The sequence below is a fragment of the Capricornis sumatraensis genome, chromosome 2 (assembly GCF_032405125.1).
Source record: "Capricornis sumatraensis isolate serow.1 chromosome 2, serow.2, whole genome shotgun sequence".
NCBI lineage: Eukaryota > Metazoa > Chordata > Mammalia > Artiodactyla > Bovidae > Capricornis > Capricornis sumatraensis.
Genome location: NC_091070.1, coordinates 80,190,946 through 80,216,097, shown reverse-complemented (window position 1 = coordinate 80,216,097; position 25,152 = coordinate 80,190,946). Strand labels below are relative to the sequence as shown.

Genomic DNA, 25,152 nt, shown 5'->3' with positions numbered 1-25,152 from the left:
CATGCAAAGATGAGCTCAATAAAGGACACAAACGGTATGGACCTAACAGAAGCAGAAGTATTAAGAAGAGGTGGCAAGAATACACAGAAGAACTGTACAAAAAAGATCTTCATGACCCAGATAATCACGATGGTGTGATCACTCATCTAGAGCCAGACATCCTGGAATGTGAAGTCAAGTGGGCCTTAGAAAGAATCACTACGGACAAAGCTAGTGGAGGTGATGGAATTCCAGTTGAGTTATTTCAAATCCTGAAAGATGATGCTGTGAAAGTGCTGTACTCAATATGCCAGCAAATTTGGAAAACTCAGCAGTGGCCACAGGACTGGAAAAGGTCACTTTTCATTCCAATCCCTAAGAAAGGCAATGCCAAAGAATGCTCAAACTACCGCACAAATGCATTCATCTCACACGCTAGTAAAGTAATGCTCCAAGCCAGCCTTCAGCAATACCGGAACCATGAACTTCCAGATGTTCAAGCTGGTTTTACAAAAGGCAAAGGAACCAGAGATCAAATTGCCAACATCCGATGGATCATCGAAGAACCAAGAGAGTTCCAGAAAAACATCTATTTCTGCTTTATTGACTATGCCAAAGCCTTTGACTATGTGGATCACAACAAACTGTGGAAAATTCTTCAAGAAATGGGAATACCAGACCACCTGACCTGCTTCTTGAGAAATCTGTATGGAGGTCAGGAAGCAACAGTTAGAACTGAACATGGAACAACAGACTGGTTCCAAATAGGAAAAGGAGTAAGTCAAGGCTGTATATTGTCACCCTCTGTATTTAATTTAAGGTTAACTGAAAGGTCCATCTAGTCAAGGCTATGGTTTTACCAGTAGTCATGTATGGATGTGAGAGTTGGACTGTAAAGACAGCTGAGCGCCGAAGAATTGATGCTTTTGAATTGTGGTGTTGGAGAAGACTTGAGAGTCCCTTGGACTGCAAGGAGATCCAACCAGTCCATCCTAAAGGAGATCAGTTCTGGGTGTTCATTGGAAGGACTGATGTTGAAGCTGAAACTCCAAAAATCTGGCCACCTCATGCAAAGAGCTGACTCACTGGAAAAGACCCCGATGCTGGGGAAGATTGTGGGCAGGAGGAGAAGGGGACGACAGAGGATGAGATGGTTGAATGGCATCACCACTCAATGGACATGGGTTTAGGTGGACTCCGGGAATTGGTGGTGGACAGGGAGGCCTGGTGTGCTGCAGTTCATGGGGTCTCAAAGAGTTGGACACGACTGAGCGACTGAATTGAATTGAGGGACTGAACTGAACTGAACTGAAAGTCAACAGAGTTTTAGATATCCAAGAAGAGATATCTAATGGGAAGTTTTTATACAATTCAGTAGCTCTCAGGCTCTCCTATGGGTCGCAGGTGATTTGGGAAGTCTTATTTTTAAAAACTGGCAACTGAGTTCCCCAAGATACACACCTGGGAGAAAGTGCAAAATGGGAAGAGATGAAGCTCCTAGGACCCAGCTTCGAGGAATATCAACATTTTAAGACCTGGAGGTAGAGCAAGCAACAGAGACTGAATAAAGATAAGCAAAAGACCCAAACGAGAGTGAGACTTTTGTTGAGGCTGAGAAACAAGCATTTCTAAAGGGAGGGACGAGTCAACAAGTGTCCAGCGATGCAGAGGTCAAGAAAAACGAAAACTAGGCATTAGTTTTGGTGACACATTGGAAATTGGTGATGTTGGCGAGAGAGGCTACGAAGTAGAAGTAGAAAACGGACCCCACTGTTGAAAGAAGTCTGATTATAAAGACATTAGCAGAGGAAGAACAGTGCTGGAGAATGATTATTTTAAGTAGAAGAGAACTTAAGGACGTTTAAATGCCGACAGCAAGGAGCTGGAATAGGCAGAAGAAAAGGTAAAATAATAGGCTGAGCAGAAAGAAATCCATTGTACCGCTGGACAGATTCTCTTGGACTACTGATCCATCTAACTGAATAGACATCCAGAATTCGGCGATTTGAGTAGCTTTGGGCTTTAAGTCAAAGGTTTTTTTCTACGCTAAAATCTTCCCTCCTTCGCCTCCTCTCCTCTGCCTTGTCCCCTCAGTCTACTCTCCGGCCCCGCCTCCTAGTCTGGTCCCAGCCACCCCTTGCAATGAAAAATACCGCCTTCTCTACGAATTCTTCCGGGTCGCCAGGCAGGGCCACGCCCAGCCTCAATCCGGCCCGCCCCACAGCTGGAGCGCGTGTCCCGGAAAAACGCATGCGCAAAAGGCTATAGCGGCGTCCTAGAAAGGGCACGCTCTAAACCTTGCGCAGGCGCGTTAGGTTGTGGTCGGGATGCGAGTTCTTGTGGGTGAGGGAGTGCCGGAAAGGGGTGGGGGCGGGAGGGGGCAGGTTTATAAAAAGAAGATACAGCTAGAAATTGAGGGCTTAGGATGTTTCTGAGAAAGGGTACCGTCTCGTGCACAGGCTACCTGGCCTTTGCCTCCAAGCGCTAGGGACCGAATCTCCCTAAACCCTGTGTTTCACCCTGCGCGCATCGCGGGGAGGGGGCAGAAAGGAGGGGAGAAGGCTGAAGTCAGATGGAAGGGCACCAGAGAAGGGGGCCACATGCGAGGACGGAAGGCCCACCCGGGCGGATAAACACCTCGTATTTTCTGATCAGGTGGCGGGACGGGCTTCATTGGGACAGCCCTAACCCAGCTGCTGAAGGCCAGGGGCCACGAAGTGACGTTGATCTCCCGAAAGCCAGGGCCAGATCGGATCACGTGGGTATGTCCATATTCTGGAGGCTTGGCAAGAAGGGTTAGTTGGGTAGCGCTGAGCGAGGCCTCGAGGCCCCTGTGTGCTTTCTCTCACAGGATGATCTCACGACGTCGGGGTTGCCCCGCTGCGATGCTGCAGTCAACCTGGCGGGAGAGAACATCCTCAACCCTCTCCGCAGGTCAGCCGGGCCCTGAAGCCGACATTCTTCAGAGCAGGGGGCCGATTCTGATGGGAACCTGTGAGCTGTGGAGATTGGGGCTGGCAGATGGAGAACTCAACCCATATTCCGAACTACTCGTTCCCTCACCCTCTCCTCCACACTCACTTGCCCTTCTTCCCAGTCAGTGGACCTTACTCCCCATTCAGGATGCCCCCAAGTACCTGGTGCCTTTTCCCTCTACAGGAGAGGTGGACCGTTTCTCTAAGCCGCGATGAGGGCTTTACTAGGCGTGGATACAGATGGGCTCCAGGGAAAGAGGGAAGGAAGGGTATGTGCATGTATTTAATGGTATTTTATTCCCCCCGTGTTTCTCCTATGACTGAGCATGCATGCACGCATGTTTCTCCTGCAGGTGGAATGCAGCCTTTCAAAAAGAAGTTCTCAGCAGCCGCCTGGAGACCACCCAAACGCTGGCTAGAGCCATAGCCAAGGCCCCACAACCCCCCCAGGCCTGGGTCTTAGTCACAGGTGTAGGTATGCCCCCCATGTCACCAGCCTTTAGACTAGCCAGGGAAAGGAGGGAGTACAGTGAGGGGTAGCTCAGGCTCCAGAGTGCTGGTCTTTTCCAGGCACAGGAACTACCTGGGGCCTCATTCCACGCATATTTCTCCTGACTTTTGTGTACTTTCACTGAGAAATGGGGACCTCAGAGAAAGTGAGAGGAGTGGCACTGCTCCCAGTGCCTGAGAAAGCCCCACCTACTCCCAGGCCCCTTATTTCTCATAGCACAGAGCTTTAGGAACAGAATTGTCAGTTTTTGTATTTTGCCTTTGGGACCAAATTTTATACACACACACACACACACGTTTAGTCACTTAGTTGTGTCCCACTCTTTGTAACCCCACAGACTGTAGCCTGCCAGGTTCCTCTATCCATGGGATTCTCCAGGCAAGAATACTGGAGTGGCCATTCCCTTCTCCAGGGCATCTTCCCGATCCAGGGATTGAACCCACGTCTCTTGCATTACAGACAGATTCTTTACCACTGAGCCACCAGTGTAGATAAACATACCTACACGTACACACACATATACACTATATACACTACACATACATATACACTAGTCACTATTCTAAGTGCTTTGCACATATTCCATATAATCCTCACAAGAAACCTATGTGATAGGTATTATTCTTAAAGATGTAAAAGTTGTGCACAGAGAGGTTATGTAATTTGCCTAAAGTGACAAATAATTTTGGAGCTGAGATTAAAACTCAGGCAGCCTGGCACCAAAGTCTGTTCTTAGCTTCTGCACACTAGCAGTCTCAGCTTAGCCCTCTAATGAAAGATAAAAATGACTCCAAGGCAGGAACAGGTCAGCTCATGGAGAAGTTGTAGGGGAAAATATCCATGGCTCTGACTACCCATGGAGAGATTCCCAAGGTACCAAGGAGGGTGAGGTAAGGGGAGCCTTGACTGCAACGGGCCAGATGAGACAAAGGACACCCAGGGCAAACCAGTGCTATTCCTCGGCAGCTTACTACCAGCCCAGCCTGACTGCGGAGTACGACGAGGACAGCCCAGGAGGGGATTTCGACTTTTTTTCCAACCTCGTAACCAAATGGGAAGCTGCAGCCAGGCTTCCTGGAGATTCTACACGCCAAGTGGTGGTGCGCTCCGGTGAGAACAAGGGGTCTGGGTATCAGACAGGGTTGGTATCTTCTCTGGGCCAGGAGAGGGTGGGGATAAGGGAAGCTGAGCTCACAGGAGATGCCACCACTTCTGGCTGACCTGCAGGTGGGAGGACAGGACAGCCCAAAGAGAGCCACAGCCCTCACCTGCCACAGAGTCAGTATAAGAGTGATGAAGGGAAAATGGAGAGGAACAGTGGGGGTGCCTGGAGGTCAAGGGGCCTCCCTATACCATCCTTCTTGCCTGCTCTAGGGGTTGTGCTGGGTCGTGGAGGCGGTGCCATTGGTCATATGCTGTTGCCTTTCCGCCTGGGCCTGGGGGGCCCCATTGGCTCAGGTCACCAGTTCTTCCCCTGGATTCACATCAGAGACCTTGCGGGAATCCTGGCCCATGCCCTTGAAACAAGCCATGTGCAGGGGATCCTGAACGGAGTGGCTCCTGCCTCCTCCACTACCAATGCTGAGTTTGCCCGGGCCTTGGGCACAGCCTTGGGCCGCCCAGCCTTCATCCCTCTCCCCAGTGCCGTAGTACAAGCTGTCTTTGGACAAGAACGCGCCGTCATGCTGCTGGAGGGCCAGAAGGTGGTTCCACGGCGGACACTGGCTGCTGGCTACCAGTATTCTTTCCCAGAGCTGGGGGCTGCCTTGAAGGAAGTCATAGCCTAAACTGGGAAGCTCAAGGCAGGGCCTGAGGCCTGTTTCCTCAGCAGGGGCTTGCTGGTGAGAGACTGCATAAGCTCGGGTTCTCCTCTAGAGACTGAAAATCATCTAGTCCTTAAGCCCTCTTTCTTGCTCACTGTCCCATTGCCCCATCTTATAGAGATTTCCGCTATTTCAGGGTTACAGTTGCATCAGGTTGGGACCTTCAACTCCTCATAGATAAATATCTGTTTGGTCTCCTTGTGTGTCCTGTTCCTGCCCCATTTCTCCTTCTTGGTATTCAGAGAATGTTTTGCAGTTTAGGCAATAAAGACAAATTAATTGACTAGCTTCAGCTCATCTCTTTGTTCTAGATTCTCCTGAAATTTATTTCAAGGAATGTCCTCCGAGACGACCCTTTCCTTTACGTGGAGTTTTGAAAATGGTAATGGGCAACGTCTCCCTTCTTGGTTCCTTGACTGCCAAAAGAGCTGGCAACAGATTTGAGGCACAAGGTTATAACAAAGGTAGAGGCGAGAAGACAAGAGGAACAGTGATCCATTTCCAGTGGGCGGTGTGGTCACCCTGCATACTTAACTTGTTCACACAATGCTATTAGGGTACCAGCAGAGGAAGAAACAGCCTCTGGCCTGTCACTGGACAGCAGTGAATTGATAAACAATCACATACTGGCCTGTTCATCAAGCTGCAGCAGGACAAAGCTGTGCAAAGCTTAGGACTGTCGGTAGCTAAGGACCTGCCTCTCATCTCAGGCCACTTCAGTCAACCAGAGTCCCTAGCACAAAAGGGCAGATGTTACCTCAAGCCCACTGCACATCAACCAGCACTGAAAGTGAAAGGTACAAGGAACCTATCAAAAACTACAAACTTGAACATTTTGGGGGAAAAAAAGTCCCAAGTATTCATCGAGGACCATCTCCCTCTAACAACCCTGACTTCTGCCACAGTTTGACTAGAAGTAATTCCCCTAGCTCCCAATTCAGACCATGTTAACCAATTTCTTTTCTTCTGAGGGGACTGTGGGTTGTCTTTGAATCATTGTCACCACCCTAGCTAGTCTCTCCCCAATACGACTGCCCCCAGCCCTGCTCAGTGTGCGCCTCAGCCATGGGGAAGGGTGGCAACACTGGGACCCAAGGGCCTCCTCCATCATTCACCTCCACATGCTAGTTGCTGGTATGAGGATCTCAGGTGATTTCAACTCCCTGTATCACTCAGGCAGCAGAAGTCAGAGCCTAAAAAGAGGGCCTTGTCCAGGGACTTGCTGCAGGGCTCAGACAGCTCTGAACCCAGAGGCACCTGTCCTACTTCTTTATCCGGTCTTGGACTCTAGGAAGTTGCCTGGCTCTGTACTGTTCCTGAGGGAACGACTGGCCTCAAAGGTAGAAGTAACAGAAGCATGTTTAGGGCTGCACTGAAGGAAGGACTGACTGGTACTGTCTATGGATGAATGTGCTGCCTCGGAGGTCGTAGATTCCCTGGCACCGGAGGACTTCAAGCAGATACAGGACAATGACATGTAGGAACCAAGGTGGACAAAGAAAGTCCTGAGGTGACAGCAGTTGGTCCGACTGATCCTTCCATTGGCGTTTTCCAGATTAGTTCCTCTAGGCACAACCTCTGTAGACCCTTCCCATCTGCACACACGCACACACAGAGCAGAAGTGGGATTCACTTTATGCGACATATCTGTCCTGTAGAGAAAATGCTGGGGTCGGGTCACACGATCGCTGTCCTCACAGAACATGGCTTCATCGGTTTGGTGACTGCTCAGCGCTCGTGCAAGTGCGTTAACCAGAGACTGGGACTATCCGACACATTCGTTCATCTGTAAACAAACACCTGGATGCAACAGGAGAGCTGCCGTTGAGAGGAACAAACCCTGAGAGTTTACTGGTAATGCAGTCACCCTAATCACCTGTTCTGTAAATGCGGATTGGGGGGGAGGGTTGCCCAAAAGGGACGCAGCCATTACAGGGCACATTATACTGAGGGTGCAGTGTTAAAATCCAGGGCACAGGCCCTGGGGACAGAGGACCCTCAGCTCTCTGAAAGTGAGGTTCTGGTTAAGAAGCCTGTGCAACCACAGACAGACACACCTGAGACTTGGTCCAAGTACCTTTCGTCCAAAGGGTTTTCCTCCACGTTCTCATCTCTCCTCCCAACGCTTTTTTACCCCCATCTTGTAGGCAGAAGTAAAGACCAAGATCGGTCAAGGTGACAGGCAGGCACAGCTGAGACCAGAAGCCAAGCCTCCCTCTGCCTTCTCCACCAGCTCGCTGCTGTCCCACTGTGACCCAGACCCCGGAACACTAGCCTTTCCAGGGGCCAGCATTCCCTTTGGTGTGCCCAGGAGCCCAGCCAGGCCTGGGAAGCATCCCTGTCCTCTGGCCTTCAGAGCAGCAGCCACGAGGAGGAAAGGTTTAGCTTCCCGGCCACCTGTTCTCCATTCCCCTCCCACCTACCCTAGCCTCCACCCCCAGTTCGGCATGGAGGAGGCAGTCCCAGTCTCTGGAACCCACCCCTTGCAGCAGCCCCCACTCCCTACAGAAACCCTGCGTAAGGCAAGGTTGAAAAGTTAAGGCTGAGAAGAACCTCCTGAGAGCTGGTCGAGGTCCTGACTCGATGAGATCAGGTCACGTCATGGACCTGTCCCCAAAGTGCTCCACACCAGAGCATTCCTCACATACGAATGCTCTTCCTCAGAACTTCCCTGACACAAAGCACCAACTCAGGGGGAGACTGGGGCGGGGTGTGAGCAGCAGAGGGAACCTCACAGGATGAGCTGAACTGGGTGAGACTGGAGCTGAGCGGGGGGACAGCCACTCAGCCAGGTGAGGCTCAAAAGTTGAGACTAAGCAGGGCCTCAGAGAGCTGGTTGATGTCCCGGCAGTACGGCTCACGCTGCAGGATGAAGTCCACCTTGTGATCCTGGCCCCAAAACACCTCCAGCAGTTGGCGCCGAAGCCGCTCTGTCTCCCGCGTCTTCCGGATGCCACCATTGCCTTTTTCCTCTTCTTTTCTCCCCGGCTGCTGATTACTGTGCTCTGTGACGCCCCTGGCGGAATGCTGAGGCTTGGAAGACCCCGGTGCCCTGGGAAGAAGCAGAGAGAACAGAATGAGCTGGTAAGCATCCTAGAGTGAGCCTGAAGTTCTAGAAACTGACCACCGAGTGGCAGTATCAACCCACTTCTGAAGGGAAGATTGGCTGGTTCCTTTGGAACCGGATGGCGAATCTAGCTTTAATCTAATAATTACTTTCTGTCCAGCAGAGGGCGTACTCGACGCAACCAGCTAGGAGTAAAAACAACCATTTACCAAATAACTCCGTCCGACACACTGATGAGGGGAAACAGGAAGCAGGAGCTTCCTTCCCAGCCAGAAGGGTCTGCGTCAGGATTCCTTGGGCCAAAGCCCAGGCAACCTGAACTACTATAGGATAAAGCTGGCCTGGATTGAGTCATTTTTCACCCGACTCTCCAGGCCTGCTAGGCCCCTGCAGAGCAAGAGCAGGGCTGCCTAGGAGCATGCAGGGCATTACCTGACCGGTTTCTTCAGGAACTCATCCAGGGTGGGGCCATTTCGCCCCAGGGGGTCATCCGGCACCATGAAGAGGTTTCCCACAAAGGTGAAAGGCAGCAGGCTGGATGGGCACAGAGAATGTGTGGTCACAGAGGGCCCCTTGCCCACCGCCCAGACAGCGAAGACCAACACCATCAGAAGCTGCCGGCTACCATCCTTCAAAGCAGTGTCAGCCCCTTCCCAGAGTCCTCACCCGGTGGCAGGGCAGAGCTGGCTTTAGAGAAAAGTCTGAGTCTGTGCCCTGTTCTCAGGGGAGGGCTCCCTCACCGCTCTCTGATGATTGCCATCCACTTCTCAGACTCCTCTGCCAGGTCCCGGAACTGGTCGTTGGAGACAATGATCCCATCAGTCTCTTCAGCCAGCTTCACCATGAACCTGTCTCGAAAACCAAAGCAGCCATATTGGGATTCTCCAAGGTCCCAACCCCAGAGCGTGTTATCGACTCCCGTGACGCACTTCCAGTGATGGAGATCTGGCCCCTCACCTTGAACCAGCCACCAGATGACTGACTGGATGCAGGCGCCATGGGTTAGAAAGGAAACAAAGATGAACCCTTTCATGGTCTCCCAAGAGCAACCCCTCCAGTCACCACAACCCTCCACAACACTTTGTGTCTTGTCAGAATGAGACAGAAAGACCTGGCTCTGGCTCTGGCTTCTTCCCTGCTGCCGCTTGAATCAGTCACAGATCCCTCGTGCGCCTCCCCTGAGGCCTTCCACTCTGCTTCCTTCATTTCCAGTCCTGCCATTACCACCTGCACTACTTGGACAATGCAACTGAGGTACCACTGCATAGCCTCCTGATAAGGGGGTCTCCTGCCCCCAGCCATTTACCACCCTCCAGCCTCTCCTCCCCTGATAGAACATGCTCTTCCCCTACACAAGTATTCCAAACTTGCCCTTTATCTACCAGATGTTTCCACATCCCAGGCTTGGCAGCTAAGGCCTAGCAACTAGCTCCAAGCCACTCTTGCTGCCTTATCTCTCCCCATCCTCCCTAATGCACTCATAGCTCCTGCCAAAAACCAATGATCAGATTTCACCTTGTTCTTCAAACATGCCCTGCACTGTCCGACTTTCATGTTTCTCAAACTGTTCCCTTTATTCCCTCCATCTGGAAGGAAACCAGACCTCACTGATGAGAGGATCACAAGGGGAACATCAAAAAAAAAAGATGCCTGGGCCCCATTTTAATAATTCTGATTCCACAGGAGTGGGGTAGAACTCATGAGATAAGTCTTTAACAGGTTTAGAAACCAAGAGATCCAGTGCATCCAATATCCTTGTCAATCAACAAAAACTCTCAAATCCTTCCTTTCCCACAAGACCCCAGCCAGAAGGGAGATCCCTTTCCTCTCATTTCTGTAGTGTTTGATTTATAGTTTCTTTGGGCTTTTTGAAGTCATGAATGCAGTCTTCCCTGATGCCTGCCTCCTTCGGCAGCCCAGACACCTAGGACCCCACAGGCAGTCAGTATCTGAAAAACAGTGTGGTATAGCCTTGGTCGTTTAGTCGTGTCCAACTCTTTGTGACCCCATGGACTGTAGCCCACCACACTCCTCTGTCAATGGGATTCTCCCATCAAGAATACTAGAGTGGGTAGCCATTCTCTTCTCCAGGGGATCTTCCTGACCCAGGAATGGAACTCGGGTCTCCTGCACTTCAGGCGGTTCTTTACTGTCTGACCACCAGGGAAGCCCTAGTGTGGTATAGAGGGGACCATTAACCAGCATTCAGTATGACAGATGTCTGCTTCTGAGCTTCTATCTGGGAAACAAAGAGATGACATTATAAATATATAGGGTACCATATAATACACAAAAGGTATTTTCAAATTAAGGATAACTGTACTATTACCACATGAGATCGTATGTTGTTCCCCAGTATTCAGTAGGTCTGTGCTACATGCCACTGTAACTAGGCAAAATACAAAATTTATATTGTGCCTCTGCCTGTCAGGACCTACACAATGTGCAGACACGTGCCTTCAAAATTTATTACAAGTGACAACCTTCAGTTTTAATTGTGTCAATATGGCATGTAAAAAAGGTTCTGTATTTCGGATAACCTGTGAAATCTAGGCCTAAAACAGAACTGCATTGGGAGAACATGAATTGTCTTTTTTGTAGAATACCATTTACCTGTTAGGGAGTAAAAGCTAAGTATTTGAAAAAACAAAATATATAATCAGTACAGCTTGGGAACTCTTTTTTAATTTAAAATTCAGAATCCTGGAGAATAAAGAACTTATCACTGTAATTTTTTCAAATGGGTTAGTTAGCTTTTAAAATCCACCCATGGGATGTCCCTGGCGGTCCGGTGGTTAAGAATACACCATCTAATGCAGGGAATGAGGGTTCAGTCCCTGGTTGGGGGAACTAAGACCCCACATGACACAACAAAGATCCAGTGCAGCCAAAGGGAGGGAAAAAAGCCTATTGAAAAATAATAATAATAAGATCCACCTGTCTCCCACACTCTGTACACCAGGGAGGAAATGTGTCTTGTGTTCTTCAATTAAACCATCTAGTAGCTTTAAGTTCTCGTTTTTCCTTTGCCATGTCATAGCCTTTGCCAAGAGAACTAACTACTCCGACCCTCTGTCTGTCTCCATTTCTGTACAATGGAGATAAGACGCCCTGCCACACTTGATTGAGTCCCTGAAAAACTAAAGAATATCACTGTCTTCCAGCAGAGCACCTTGAGTGAGGCAAGCACATACCTTAGCTTCTTTTGACATTCACAAGGAGGATGAATGAATGGAAGAGGAACTTAAGACAAAGAGGTTAATCCACTAAGAGAATCTACAATAACTATGCAACTTGAGGCTCAAATTCAGAGCTTCAAATTCTAAGACCATTGATCTTTCACTTATCTTTTTTTAAATACCATGTTTTGTACAGCCGTATTATGCATGGAATCCATGCTTTATTTATCATTATTTGGATCATTTACTCTGGTTTTCCCAGAAGGTTGGAGAATTTCTCTATGTGTTTGGACATCTAGGTTGTAAGAGGCATTTGTCAGCTAGCTATTCGTACCACCAGCTTTCCCACGTTTCCATTAAAACAGTGTTTTCTAGATGGTAAGGCACTATTAATATAAATACGAAGCATCCTTTAGTTTGATCAGTGAAAAAGTGAAGGATGAAACAGTTGTTCACCCTCCATCTCATCCTGTCTGCAGGGCAGCTTCACCTCCCCAGTCATAGGGGCACACGGAGGAGCGGCCCTTTTCCCACGACTCAAGTCTTAGTGTGAAGGGGCCAGAGCTTCTGGCTCCCCCTCAGTCTCCCACCAGGCTCCCTGAATGTCAAGTCTGTGGACAAGAGAGAAGCAAGTACCTGTCATCATAGGAGGAGATCCTCTTGCCATCTAAGACCCGGGAGGGTGTGAGGGAGAGCAGGCTGAGCGAATACAGCTTGTGCAGGAAGTGACCCTCTAGAGAAACAGAGCAGCACAATGGGGTTATCCCCGAGGTGAACTCGGGGCCCATCCCCAGACACAAGAGACCAGGCCCAACTCACCTCTGACCTTGGAGTCCTTACTGAAACGCCACTGAGGCACAAAGACAGTTATGTCGCGGTGGCCTCGGTCCCAGAAGTACTGCACGGCAATGGCGATGCCCCGGCTGGAGAAGTAGTGCTGGAGGCCGTGCCTGCAGCGGGAAGGGGTCAGCACTCAAGGGCCCTCGAGTGGAGACCTGGCAGCCTGGCTGCATTGCCCTCCGCTTGGCACACGTCCCCAGGGTGAACACAACTGCCCACCTCTACCTCATCCCCTCCCTGGGACCCTCAGCCCCACCAGGTACTCACACCATGGCCACATTGCTGCCATCAATGACGATATGGCGGAGGTCTGGCTTGCCCGGCACATTAGCGAGGCACAGGGTGAAAGGGTCTTGGAGAGCCTCCTGGAAACGCTGTGTGCCAGTCACCAAGTTGCCCCCCCGGGTGCCTCGTTTCCATGGAGACCCCCGGCCTCGAGCCACAACCAGCTGCTTGTCTGCTCGGTCTCCCCTATCCCCTCGGTCTCCACAGTGCCACGGGGGTTCAGGCGCGGGTGGGGGGCTGGGCACTCTTGGAGGTGAGGCTTCCCCATTATGGAGCCGCTGGAGGAGGGAGGCTCCCCGGAGCTGAGATGCCCTCTGATAGGGGCCCTGGGTACCAGGAGGCTGGCCCTGGACCCCGAGCCTTCCTCTTTCCTGGGGCACTCCCTCCTTCCCCAGGGCCTTCCCTTTTGGAGGCCCTGCCTGCCCGGCCTCTCCTCCTCCCGACTGTGGCCTGAAGGCCACTTGTCTCTCCCAGGCCTCTTCCCCGGGCCACTCCTTCCACCCAAAATCCATCTCCCTGGCACCACCCTGCTTTGTCCCCTCCTTCTCCACGGCATGTCTCTCTCCCCTTGACTCTTGCCACCCTGTAGGTCCCGTGTCCAGAGACACTCCACCGTCACCCAGGGGAGTCCTGACTCCCTGCTGCTGAGCGCCCAGCGGACCTGGGCTCCCCCATCCCCAGGACAGGAATGCTTGGGGCCCCTGCCCCCGGGATGCCTCCTGCACCAGGCTCAGCAGCTCCTCCTGGATGGCCTGGGGCAGCTGCAGCAGGGCCTCTGTGTGGGCATCCCCCCGGGCCTGCAGCAGGGCAGAGAACTCTCTCAGCACTCCAGCACACTGAGAGGCTCCAGGGGACGGCCCCAGACGAAAGTCCCAGCTCAGCCGCTCCACCAGCTCCTCCACTCGACTCTGGACCATGACGAAGGCCTCAGTAAGGCCACTGACCATCAGCGAGCCGGGCACTCCAGGCACCAAGTGGGCAGATGTGCTCCAAGTCAGGCAATCAAGGAAGAAGCCCTGGGCTCCCAGAAAGATGCAGTGCAGTTTCGGTGGGTAGTGGATTTCATTCTGTAGCTCCGGGCTACAGAGACCCTTCAGATACTCCTGGGGGGAAAGGGAGGGAAGGCAGGTAGGAAGAAAAAGGAGATTGCTGGAATCTTAAGTGGTCCCGTAGCCTCTTCTGGCCCACTGCTGTCTCCTGAGCTCCAGGATGCCTGGGCAGAGAAATGGACCCCTATAGATCCTGAAAAAGGTGGGGATTAAAAGAGGATGGAGAAACTCACTTTCCCTTTTCAGTTGACAACCTGTGGCTGAATTTCCATTTAGAACTCGACTCAACTTAAGATATTGTTATAAGTAATTGGTTAAAAGGCTGTCTCTTCTAAACATTTATGTGTGCGTACGTATGTTGCATATTTCCATCATAAGGATCATCAACACTAACTTTTACAGAGCTCATGCATTATGCCTTACGTGCTTTATCTCGTTCACAGTAAATTCAGTGAGGTGGATACTGTTATTATTCATACTTTAAAGATAAGGAAACTGAAACTAGGACTACAAGGATAGTATTCAGTGGTGGTGCCTTACTGGAAGCCCTGACTAACTCTAGAGGAAGCAATGTGGGCTTTCCACCACACAGTGAATTCCTTGGTGGGGCCTGCTTGCCCAACCAGATTATCTCTATCCTCCCCAAGAGTACAAACTGATTTGACCTGAATCACTTATTTCCAAACCCTGGCAGAACCTGGGTCATTACAGCAGAAATGAAACCAAAACTCTGGACAGAGAATGTGCAAGTTCGTCAAAGCTCAGGGCCAGTGAGACAAGCAAGAAGTGAAGATCCTCCCCAGCCCCTCCTCTCTCCTGCCTCCTGTGGGGAGGGAGTCATCGTTTCCCCGGAAGGGTCAAGGAGAGGCATTCACCTTGGCTCTGCTGGCGTTCTCTTTGGGGCCCTCCAGCTGCAGCCAGATGTGAGGGTTCTCAGGACAGTCCTTCGGAAGGACGCTCATCCCCACCCTGAAGATGCGCTCCACGCGGGGCAGCTGCTCCCGCACCTTGTCCTCGGCCTCCGCAGACACCGCAAAGCGGTCAGGGGACGGGGAGCCGGCCCCCCAGGTAGGCATGGCTGCTTGGCTGCCCGACCCTGGGAAGAGGGAAAGCAGCTCAGAGCCTTGATGTCCCCTCAGCGCAAATCTTGGTCTCCTGGCCTAACCAGCTAGCAACAGGTCGCACCTAGTTATCAAACCTGTAAACAACCCAGGAGGTAACCACCACTTCAGTCCAGTCAAAATTGGGAGGGAATGTCAGATTATCTGGACACGGGGGGCTTCTCCCCGGAGACGAAGTCACGGATAAACAAGGCTGTCTATCTGGGATGGCCGTGTGGCCTTGGGAAAATGACGACCACAGCCCTGAGCAGGAACGGGGAGGAGGATCCAGCTGGGTCTGGAGGCCAGGAGTGGACAGGTGACGACAGAGTCCCTCTCCTCCGGGTCTCTGCAACCTCCGGGTCCAAGAAGGCCTCTTAGAGATGAATCCTCACCGGGGCTTGAACTGGGTTCTCCTCTGGGGACCCTCGTCGGCCATTTCCAAGGTTCTGGCCACTCCCACCCCTCCCCTCCGCCTGCTGCCCCCCTCGGTCGCGCCACGCGCCCCACGCTGGGCCGAGGGGCCGAGGGCCCGAGCCGGGCCCCGCCCACAGCCGCTGGCGGCTGCCGCCCCCCGCCTGCGCTCGGCGCTGCGCCCTCTGGCTCCCGCCGCCCGGGCGCGGGGGAGAGCGCGCCTACCCGCCTCGCCGCCCGCTGCGGCCTCGGTCCCGCCGGCGCCGCTCGGTGCCCGCCGGCCCCAGCTTCGCCCGCGCCCCCGGCCCAGGGAAGAAGGGCGGGGGGCCCGAGTCGGGGCGGGCCTTTCCGATTCCTCACCCAACGGGGACCTCTCTTCCCCACATCACAAACAGTTTTTTGAGTCACTTCCTGGCCGGGGGCGGAGTCAGCTGGGCCCCTCCCGGGGCTGGGCCAGCACCGAGCCCCGAAGCGCGCCCCCGCCCCCGCCAGCCGCCAGCTGCTCCCCGCCCCCGGCCCGAGCCCCGGCCGCGGCCCCGGCCCTGGCCCCAGCGGGTCCCCGCCCCCGGCCCCGCCCCCGGCCCCGCCCCCGGCCGGCCCGCCCCCGCCCCGCCCACTCGCCCGCTCTGGCTCCAAGCCTGCCGGGTCAGGTCTCCTCGCTCCTCGGAGTTTTCAGGCGCTCGGCGCAGTTGTTTCTCAGGAATGAGGAACCACTTCAGGGAGAGATGGAGGTGAAGAGGGCCTTAAAGGGACTAATCCAGTCCCTTCGGATGATGACATAGAAGACCAAGAAAAGAAAAAGACTGGCCCAGGGTCACAGGATAGTGACACCCTTGACCCAAGCACTTTCCACCAAAACAATTGTGGGGAAAACACAAGAACATTCCCTTTCTTCCAGCAGTGGAAAAGATACTGCTAAGAGGGCTGCTGACTTGTGAAGGATATTTGAAGAGGGTAGGAGTGAAGAGGAAGGGGCTGTCACACATCTGCACACACTCACACCCGCATACGTGCACTCAGTCTGACACAGACACCCAGTGGTCCCAGTTCCAGCCTTCAGTGCTCTCCGGAGGGTCTGCCCTGGGGTTCTGGTTGTAGCCCTCCTGTCTGGCTGTCTCATTTCTCCTCTCCCTCCTAAAGCCCAACTGCTGTCATTTTGTGCCCTGCCAAGGAGGAGGGAACTGCAGTGACAGCAGGAGTGAGAGGCAGGACAGAGTCGTGGGGCATGGAGAGGGATGGAGAGAGAGACGCCGAGACCAGGTGACCAGGAGTCCCAGAGAGAGAGCTGAGAAGCAGGTTGAGGGGTGGTGAGAGCCTGGGGGAGAGGCGGGAAGAACCGAGGAGCAGAAAGAGAAGGTTCGTGGGTCACAGAGCCACTCAGCCATGCTGGGAACAAAGCGACACTGGCCGCCAGGTCCCTCACTCAGCCTGGGGTTGCCTTTGGCCCTCACACTTCTGGCCCTGAGGGCCGGGTGGGCCCAGGAGGGGTCAGAGCCAGTCCTCCTGGAAGGCGAGTGCCTGGTGGTCTGTGAGCCCGGCAGAGCTGCTGCAGGAGGGCCAGGGGGAGCAGCCCTGGGAGAGGCGCCCCCTGGAAGAGTGGCATTTGCTGCAGTCCGCAGCCACCACCACGAGCCAGCAGGGGAGATCGGCAACGGCACAAGTGGAGCCATCTACTTCGACCAGGTAATCCCCCTACCCTGCAAAGGCCTGGAATCACTGTCCAAGCCCACTCTGCTGCTCAGGAAATGGCCCTGCTGTGGGGCCCGCTGCCCGTCTCCTTTCCCTTCACTCCCACCATACCTTCCTTCCCTTTCTCATCATTTCTTTTAAATCTGTCCATTCTTCCTGTTTAGTCTACTTGCCACCCCTTCCTTTCCTTACTCACTGCCCCTTCCCCCAGTGCCGTGGCTTCTCAGAGCCCCAAGCATCCCTGAGCCCCACTCAGCAGGGTCTGCTTCCCACAGGTCCTGGTGAACGAGGGAGGTGGCTTTGACCGCACCTCTGGCTCCTTCGTGGCCCCGGTACGGGGCGTCTACAGCTTCCGGTTCCATGTGGTGAAGGTGTACAACCGCCAGACTGTCCAGGTGACCTGAACCCTAGGCCCTGTCCCATCCCTGGCTCAGGAGGGGGAGGGAGGAGGGGAGCGCAGGGGACCCCCAGTCAGACCTCCATTAACCTACATCCTGGAGGGCCAGAAGCAAGAGGGGGGAGGGCCTGCTTAGCAGAGATTGGGAAGGAGGCACAGAGGCCAATGTTGGCCACCTATCAGTCATCCAGGAGGGTGCACTGAGCCCCAGCTTCCAGAGTGTCTCTCTGGGGCTGGAGAAAAGGAGGGAGGTGGGGTTCCTAGGACAAGGGCCAAGGAGAGGTGCTAAGTGGATTCCCCTCCCCAGGTGAGCCTGATGCTGAACACATGGCCTGTCGTCTCGGCCTTTGCCAACGATCCAGATGTGACCCGGGAGGCAGCCACCAGCTCTGTGCTACTGCCCCTGGACCCTGGAGACCGGGTATCTCTGCGCCTGCGTCGAGGGAACCTGCTGGGTGGTTGGAAATATTCAAGCTTCTCTGGCTTCCTCATTTTCCCACTCTGAGGACTCAAGCCTTTCAAGGATGGAAACCTAGCCCCTGACCTTTGCCCTCTGCCCTCTGCCCCAGAAGTATTGTCTTTAAGGCAGGAGAGAGATGCCCTCTGGCTGTATTTTTATTCTACTTGCTTGCATGGGACCCTGTGCCAGACATCCAAGGTGAAGAGTAGAGCTCTGGTGTCTCAGGACCTGCCCTTCTTACTCCACCCCCACAATTGCCCCCCCCCAGCCTCCCACTGCATCTCCTGCCTGCAGTCCTCGGATCAGGGCAGGGTTTGGCAGGTAGGGAGACCTGTGCTACTTTGCAGACTCTGCTCTTTCTGTCCCCCACCCCCGCAAACCTGCTTCCTGCTTGGTGCTATTTGGGAACAGGTGGTTCAGGTGAGCCTGACAGGCCCCTGCATGGGACCAGATGGACCAGCCTCAGCATACCCAGCAGGCTCCTTCCTGTGAGGAGTGCCAGCATCACAGATCTCAGCCATTGCAGTCAGAAGCTGAGCCAGCACTGTGTGGGCCTGGGCAGGAGGAAGGCTCAGTCACTAGCAGAAGTGTAGGGAGGGCAGCAGAGCAGCCGAGAGCCCGTGACTGGTGCAACAGGAAGGGGGCATGCACCCAGCCTGAACACAGTACTCGCTTTTGTGTACACTGGGGCAGCCAGCAGGAGGTGAACCCAGGCATCTATTTGTGGCAGATCCCAGATGGACTCTGGCCCTCATCTCTCCACCCAAGACGTGGTGTGTGTATGTTTGCTTTGGCTGAGAGCAGGTATACAGAGCTTCTTTTGACGGCTGGAGATAGAGGTAGGTCACACGCAGGCCATGGTAGGTCTGCAGGCATAGAACACATCAGTGACTGTGGCTGCCTCCTAGAACTGCTCCACCTTTATAGTCTGAAGTTCAATCACTTCATGCTCTGACCGCCACCTCCTTCCTCCCAGCTCTCTCATTGACCTTCACTGTACCTATTTCACACATCTCATAACCTCTCTTTTTCCTCCTGATTTATGGCATCTTATCCTCCTTCTCAGACTTCCTGTTAGCTTGGATTCCATGGTGCATCCCTTCAACCACTCTCCTGCCAGTATTATAAACTTTGTCTCACCTCTCTGTCCCATTGGCCCAGCATGGATGACTCTGTCAGTAAAGTAATTAGAGAATGATGGTCAGTGAGATGCTATAGGATCACTAAAGAGAGAAGATGGTGTTACAGCTAGGTTCAGGGATTACAGGATACAAGGAGCTATGTTGTAGAGACAATAAATGTAAAATTGTATGTTAGAGTCAAATAAAAAAGGATTTGGTAGTGCTTGAGTTAAATAGGAAATACCAGTGTGAATTTGTGGTTTTCAAAAGAAATTACTTTTTCAAACTTTATCACTAAAGTCGCATAAAACATCAGGGAAAACTCTGATGTGCATTCTTAGCACCTGGATCTTTGCCTCAAATATTATTCACCTTTAAAGGGATTCGGGCTCCCTCAGAGAATAGTTCCATGCCATGAATGATTCTAGGCCTCAAACATATTGGTGAAGACAAAAAGCAAAGATTTTTTTTTTTTTTTTAATGTATGGGGTAGATCTATGAAGGCAAAGGAGCAAATTTTAATAGGCTTCTACAAATTGACCTTTGTGGCATTTGTGACAATTTGATAATCAAAAGGAAAATAATATAGTTAATTGGAACAAGGTGAATTTTTAAAATCCACAACTCTGTTGTGATTTTCAAAAAGAAAAAAGCAACTATACAATGTGCAAAAATGTAGTTAATATACTAAGTGAAGAAGTATGACCATAATAGGATATTTTTAGTTAATTTTGATAAGTAGAAGAGTATAAATATAGCAGATATTATATTTATTCATAAAGTACATTTATTTTTCTTATCTGCAAAAGTAGGGATGGGTGGATCAAGAGAGCTCTGAGTGATTCCAGAAAAAAATTGGAACTGTACCAAAAATGAAAGAGACTGATTGGCACCATCTGGCCATATATTACAACTAGGAAGGAAGAAATTCCAGCAGTGTGTTACATGGTGATGAATTAGTCAAACATCCAAAAGATAATTGCTCACTGCTCAAACATGATCCTTCATTTCTTGGGAAAGAAAGCCTCTATACTACCCTACTAATTATAATCAGATTACAGTAACACTAAAACCCAAAATAATACTGGCTTAAACGAAATGGTAGATTATTTCTGTCTCACATAGAAGAATCTGCAAATAAAGAGCCCAGCCCACTTTCCTTTCTTGCTGTTCTACCACCTTTAGCATATCACCTTCTGACCCAAGATGGCCCCTTGAGCTCCAGCCATTACATCAGCCTTACAGTCCCCAGGAAGGAGGAAGGAAGGACACACCCATTTCCTTTAAAAGAAGCTTTCTGAGAGGTGAACGTGAACATGAAGTCGCTCAGTCGTGTCAGACTCTTTGCGACCCCATGAACTGTAGCCTATCAGGCTCCTCTGTCCATGGGATTTTCCAGGCAATAGTACTGGAGTGGATTGCCATTTCCTTCTCCAAGGGATCTTCCCAACCCAGGGATTGAACCCGGGTCTCCCACATCGTAGACAGATGCTTTACCATCTGAGCCACCAGGGAAGTCCAACAATTCTGATTGCATCTCATTGGCTATAATTTTGTCATATGTGTCCACATTGGGTAGGGGTGGAAAGGCTAGAAAATAAGTCCTTATTCCAGGCACCCATGTCCAGCTAAATATCAGGAGTTATATAAGAAAGAAGGGGCAATTGGATATTGGGGAAAACAACCATATTGGGGGAGTTTGTAAAAATGTAAATGAGCTAAATTTGTAAATGATGTCAGTAAAGTTATTGTGTTAGTTTTCTATTGCCCTGTAACAACTACCACAAAGTTCATTTCTTAACACAACTTTGACTGATTTATTATCTCACAGTGTCTATAGGTCAGAAGTCCAGCAAAGCATGACTGGATTCTCTGCTCGGGGTTTCATTAGGTCATGTAGGCAGGGCTGTCATCTTCATTGAACTGAAAGAATCCATTCCCAAGCTCAGTTAGAATTCAGTTCCTCATAGTTGCAGGATTGAGTTTCCTACCTATCAATCTTTGGGCCAAAAAGGTCAGGCCAAGTACTTCTCACAGTACTTCTCTGACCTACCCTTAGGTTATATCTCTGACTTTAAAAATTCTCTAATTTTAATGGCTCATATGATTAGATTGGGCCCACACAGATCATCCAGGAAATCTCTCTATTTTAAGACTTTTAACTTTAATTACATAGAAAATGTCCCTTTACCATTAAACGCAGGAGGTTTGGGTATGGACATCTTTGGGACATATGCATGTTATAATCATTAAACTTAAAGATGAAATAATTAAAGAGAAAGTATCCAGTTATAACGCACTAATTCGTGGGAAAAGTGTGGACTTGAAAAGTTCCAGTGATGTATAACGTAAACACTGGCTTATATTTTCATCATCTTAGAAGGTCAAGTAGTTCCCAGGTCCCAACCAAGAATTCATAATTAATGATAATAATTAATAATTTGATTAACAATTCAAAACATCATCTCACTGAGATAATATTCTTCTGAGTGAGTGAGTGAGTGAAGTCGCTCAGTCGTGTCCGACTCTTTGCGACCCCGTGGACTGTAGCCTACCAGGCTTCTCCGTCCATGGGATTCTCCAGGAAAGAATACTGGAGTGGGTTACCATTTCCTTCTCCAGGGGATCTTCCCAACCCAGGGATCGAAGCCGGGTCTCCCGTGTTGGAGGCAGATGCTTTAACCTCGGATATCTAAATTCAATAATTGGTCTGAACTGAGATAATGTCCTTCTCTTGGGTTTACAAACCCATTTTTACAATGAGTGTAAGTGTAAAAAAGTTTATAATCCTTATAAGATACGTGTGCTTTACCGAAATGTTTGAAACATGTAGAGAAGCTGACATATTATAATGATGATTCTACTGAAATGTGTAGGAAGGTTTAAATTTGCGACCAATGTTTAGATAATTTGATTTGCAAAATGTGTAGATTTTGACTTGGTTATATAAATAGTGTTTAAATATATAGACGATTTTTGCATAAGTGGTTTTGTGAAGTAAATAAATTAGACAACAAAGAAAGCACAGATGGTGGCTAGTGTTCCTCTCCAGACACAAAAATCTCCTAGGACTTTAAGGAACCTAAGAATAGAATCCAACTGTCCACCTTCTCTACACCCACGCCCTGGCAGCTGATTGCTACAAAGAAAAGTCCTGCTGAAGGATATGCTGTGCTGCTAAATCCATGGTCTCTAGCTGCCCCTGGTCCTCTGTTCTCCCAGCAGTTCTTCTGTGGTTTTCTTTGCCAGCTTCTTTTCTCATCCTCCCCAGAATCCAGCTGAAGACTTCTATTCTCTCCTTAAACCTCTTACTCCTCCAACTCTGCCCCCACTGCCCGCAGCAGACTCTTCACTCTGCTTCACCGAGAAAGCAGAAACCCCAGGAGAGACCCTTCCACCAGCATGTCCGGAAACTCACCGTCCTCCTCATCTCTCCTTCCTATCTGGCTCAGTAGAAGTTGTATCCTTCTCTCTGTCGAGGCAGCTATCTTCATCCACCTGTCGTGGATTCCGTTTCCTGCAAACATAGCCTTTTCTTTTCCTCTCCTCCCTCCTGTAGGTTCGATGTCTCCCTTCCCACTCCCTCCTTCTGTTTAGCTGTTAAATAGACTCAAGTCTCTTAAATCTAAAACAGAAAGAGATGGATGTGGAAACAGTGGTAGACACGTAGTTACCCTCAGCTTTATATGCTAGTGAGCGTCACCTCTCCTCCCCTTTACAGCCAGATATCTATGCACCCAGGGTGCTCACCCCTTAAGTCAACTGTGGCCTCTGCTGCTCTACGTGAACTGCCCTCAGCTGGGCACGCAGGACTCGCGTGTCACTAATGTCACTATCGTCTGGTCCTCTGCCGCTCAGGCTCTCCCTAACATTTGACCCTGTTGGCCACCTGCTCCTCCTAGACGCACTCCCTGCCCCCACTTCCCTGACTGTACACGCTCTGGGCTCTCCCTGCAGCTCTCTGCTGAGGCCTTTTTCAGGCTCCTGTACCCCGGCCCATCTCCTAAATGTCAGTTTCCCTCGAGGTTCTGTCTTAGAATTCCTTTTGTCCTGACGCACTCTTAAAAGCACGCGTCTCTGTCCGTGTGCTGACAACTTCCACGTTCTTTAATCTCTGTCCATAACCTCCCTCCTAAATCTCAGGCTTGTACGTTGCCTGAAGTGAAGTGAAGTCGCTCAGTCGTATCCGACTCTTTGCAACCCCATGGACTGTAGCCTACCAGGCTCCTCTGTCTATGGGATTTTCCAGGCAATAGTACTGGAATGGATTGCCACGTTGCCTATCCCACCTCAAAGTAAACCTGCTAAAATTAGGCTTTCATCCCTAAATCTGTTTCCTGCTTTATTCTCTGTGTCTAGAAATAGACCATCTCTGTTGCCCCAAGGAAACACCAGCCACAATCCTGCCTCCCTCTCCCACGACCCCCATCCAGTCACTCACATCCATCAGTTCCATCCATTGTTTCCCACCCATCCTGGCTCAAACTACCGACCGACATCGCAGATAGAGTTCTATGAAAGCATCCTAACTGGCCCCTTGGCCTTTGGTGAGTCTGTTCTTCACAGTGGGGTTGCCATAGTGATCTAGTTAAAAGAGCTTCACTGCCTTAAAGCCCTTTAGGGGATTGTGGGGGAAGGGAGAGGGTCTAGGATTAAATCCATATTCCTAAATGAGATTTTTTTAGGTCCTTTGCAATCCAGATACTGCAGTCTCCTTTGATTCATTTTTCGCCATTTACAGGAGTGTAGAAACTTAACAAAATAGCACCATTTATTAGCTGAGGGAAAATGGCACCCCTTATGTGTTGGGGGACATGTTGCTGGCGTATTAAATTAAGGATATGCAGATTATGACCTGCTAAATGAGGAGGCACAACCCACCACACGGGATCAGCAGGTGACTCCCTCGGTTGCCCAGCTGGGGAAGTAAAGACCTGCAGTCGTTTTGATTGAAAGTACAGTACAATCCACGAAGGAAGTAAAACTGAAAGACTTATTACTTAGAGATCCCAGAAACCAGGAGCAGGGAAAGGGAGGCAGTGCGCGAGGAGAAGGGCAGTGCTCTGACCCAGTTCACGTGTGAACAGGCTAGCAAGAGCGTATTACGTATAAGGTGATTGGGGTGCAGGTCACTAACTTTATACAGGTTCAACTCTAAATGGTCGTTTTCAAAGGTGCCCCAGGAAAAGCAAGTGGTAATTTGGGTCAGGAATCCTAAATTCAAGCCCTTATCCAAATGTCCAAACTCTGGGTCATTATACTGTAAAATGCCTAAACAGCAACTCGAAATAGCTTTTTTCTCATTATAGCTCAGAAAGCAAGGGCATGACATTCAAGTCAACATTGATCAGGGCCAAGAGGATTGTTCTTGGACCCAACTGAAGTAGACCAACTCTGTTTTAGTTTATAAATTGTCTTAATCTGGACCAGACTGAAATGGAGAAATCAAACCGAGATGGAGAAATCTTAATATACATTATACTAATGTATATTAATAGAATACATTAACAAAAGATGGAGAGGCCATAGATTAGTGGGGAGAAAGTAACTCTAGCAACAAAGTGAATATACTTGTGTGAGAAACAGTAAATACGGTGGTGAAGTGGTGAGCATTGGAGCCTCTCAGTAGCTGCACATGACCTTCAGCAAATTATTCAACCTCCCCTTGCCTTTTATCTTCCTCTACAAAATAGAGGAAACATTGTATCTATCCCACAGGATTGGAAAGCACAGACCAAGCATCTAATATGTGTAAGTTACTGTTACCATAGGAACTAAGAAACAAGTCAAAACTGATGCATGTCCCAAGTATTCTTGGACAATCTTTTTAAAGTGCGTAGGATTTTTGTATTGTTTTATTGTAGCCATTTACCTGTTATAATGCTTCTTTCTTTCAGATGTGTTCACTACCCAGAAACACAAGGATATCATAAAGAGTCCCTAGGAAAACACGGAATTGCAAGGCTTAGGGGGTGCCCTTCTCACCAGATAGTACTTAAAAAAAAATTTATTGGAGTTTAGTTGATTTACAATGATATGTTAGTAATTTAAGTACTTTTTAATGTGAGAATGAGATACAGTATAGAATGTTCTCTGTATTTTGTTTATGTCTGGGACTGTCTGATGACTTTGTGATTTCTCTGGTTGAGACTTGGGAAACTCAGCTGCCAGTGCCCAAAATGAGAAAAGGAAACTGTGACGGAATAAAGGAGAGAAGCAGTGACTAGTGGTTTGCAGCGCCCACGGTGCTCAACTGTGGAACC

General features: G+C 50.4%; 3 protein-coding genes across 13 annotated transcripts; 2 read left to right on the top strand and 1 right to left on the bottom strand.

Annotated features, from left to right (window-relative positions):
* Positions 1-2,298: 2,298 nt before the first annotated feature.
* Positions 2,299-5,456, top strand: SDR39U1 (short chain dehydrogenase/reductase family 39U member 1). 7 transcript variants are annotated; one of them, XM_068965142.1, is made up of 6 exons: positions 2,299-2,322; positions 2,635-2,741; positions 2,831-2,913; positions 3,308-3,423; positions 4,432-4,575; positions 4,840-5,456. In XM_068965142.1, exons 1-6 carry the CDS (start codon positions 2,307-2,309, stop codon positions 5,250-5,252), a joined length of 879 nt encoding a protein of 292 aa, XP_068821243.1. In that variant the 5' UTR covers positions 2,299-2,306; the 3' UTR covers positions 5,253-5,456. The 7 variants fall into 7 exon arrangements, with proteins under 7 accessions (XP_068821243.1, XP_068821245.1, XP_068821242.1 ...); XM_068965144.1 differs by having other exon boundaries at positions 3,308-3,429; positions 4,957-5,456; XM_068965141.1 differs by having other exon boundaries at positions 3,308-3,429.
* A 190-nt stretch (positions 5,457-5,646) lies between these two features.
* Positions 5,647-15,228, bottom strand: KHNYN (KH and NYN domain containing). 2 transcript variants are annotated; one of them, XM_068965822.1, is made up of 9 exons: positions 15,204-15,228; positions 14,584-14,804; positions 12,642-13,762; positions 12,354-12,484; positions 12,171-12,267; positions 9,096-9,203; positions 8,788-8,889; positions 8,150-8,340; positions 5,647-7,074 (listed from the first exon to the last, which is right to left on the bottom strand). In XM_068965822.1, exons 2-9 carry the CDS (start codon positions 14,782-14,784, stop codon positions 7,037-7,039), a joined length of 1,989 nt encoding a protein of 662 aa, XP_068821923.1. In that variant the 5' UTR covers positions 14,785-14,804; positions 15,204-15,228; the 3' UTR covers positions 5,647-7,036. The 2 variants fall into 2 exon arrangements, with proteins under 2 accessions (XP_068821923.1, XP_068821922.1); XM_068965821.1 differs by lacking the exon at positions 5,647-7,074 and having other exon boundaries at positions 7,744-8,340.
* A 720-nt stretch (positions 15,229-15,948) lies between these two features.
* On the top strand, positions 15,949-25,082 carry CBLN3 (cerebellin 3 precursor). Of its 4 annotated transcripts, XR_011144436.1 has the most exons (5): positions 15,949-16,905; positions 17,187-17,306; positions 17,616-17,729; positions 23,249-23,436; positions 24,787-25,082. XR_011144436.1 is itself a non-coding variant. In XM_068965824.1 (4 exons), the coding sequence occupies exons 1-4, from the start codon at positions 16,606-16,608 to the stop codon at positions 24,820-24,822; spliced, it is 570 nt and encodes a 189-aa protein (XP_068821925.1). In that variant the 5' UTR covers positions 15,949-16,605; the 3' UTR covers positions 24,823-25,082. The 4 variants fall into 4 exon arrangements, 3 of the variants coding, with proteins under 3 accessions (XP_068821925.1, XP_068821926.1, XP_068821924.1); XM_068965824.1 differs by lacking the exon at positions 23,249-23,436; XM_068965825.1 differs by lacking the exons at positions 23,249-23,436; positions 24,787-25,082 and adding an exon at positions 20,075-22,374.
* The last annotated feature ends 70 nt before the right edge of the window (positions 25,083-25,152 follow it).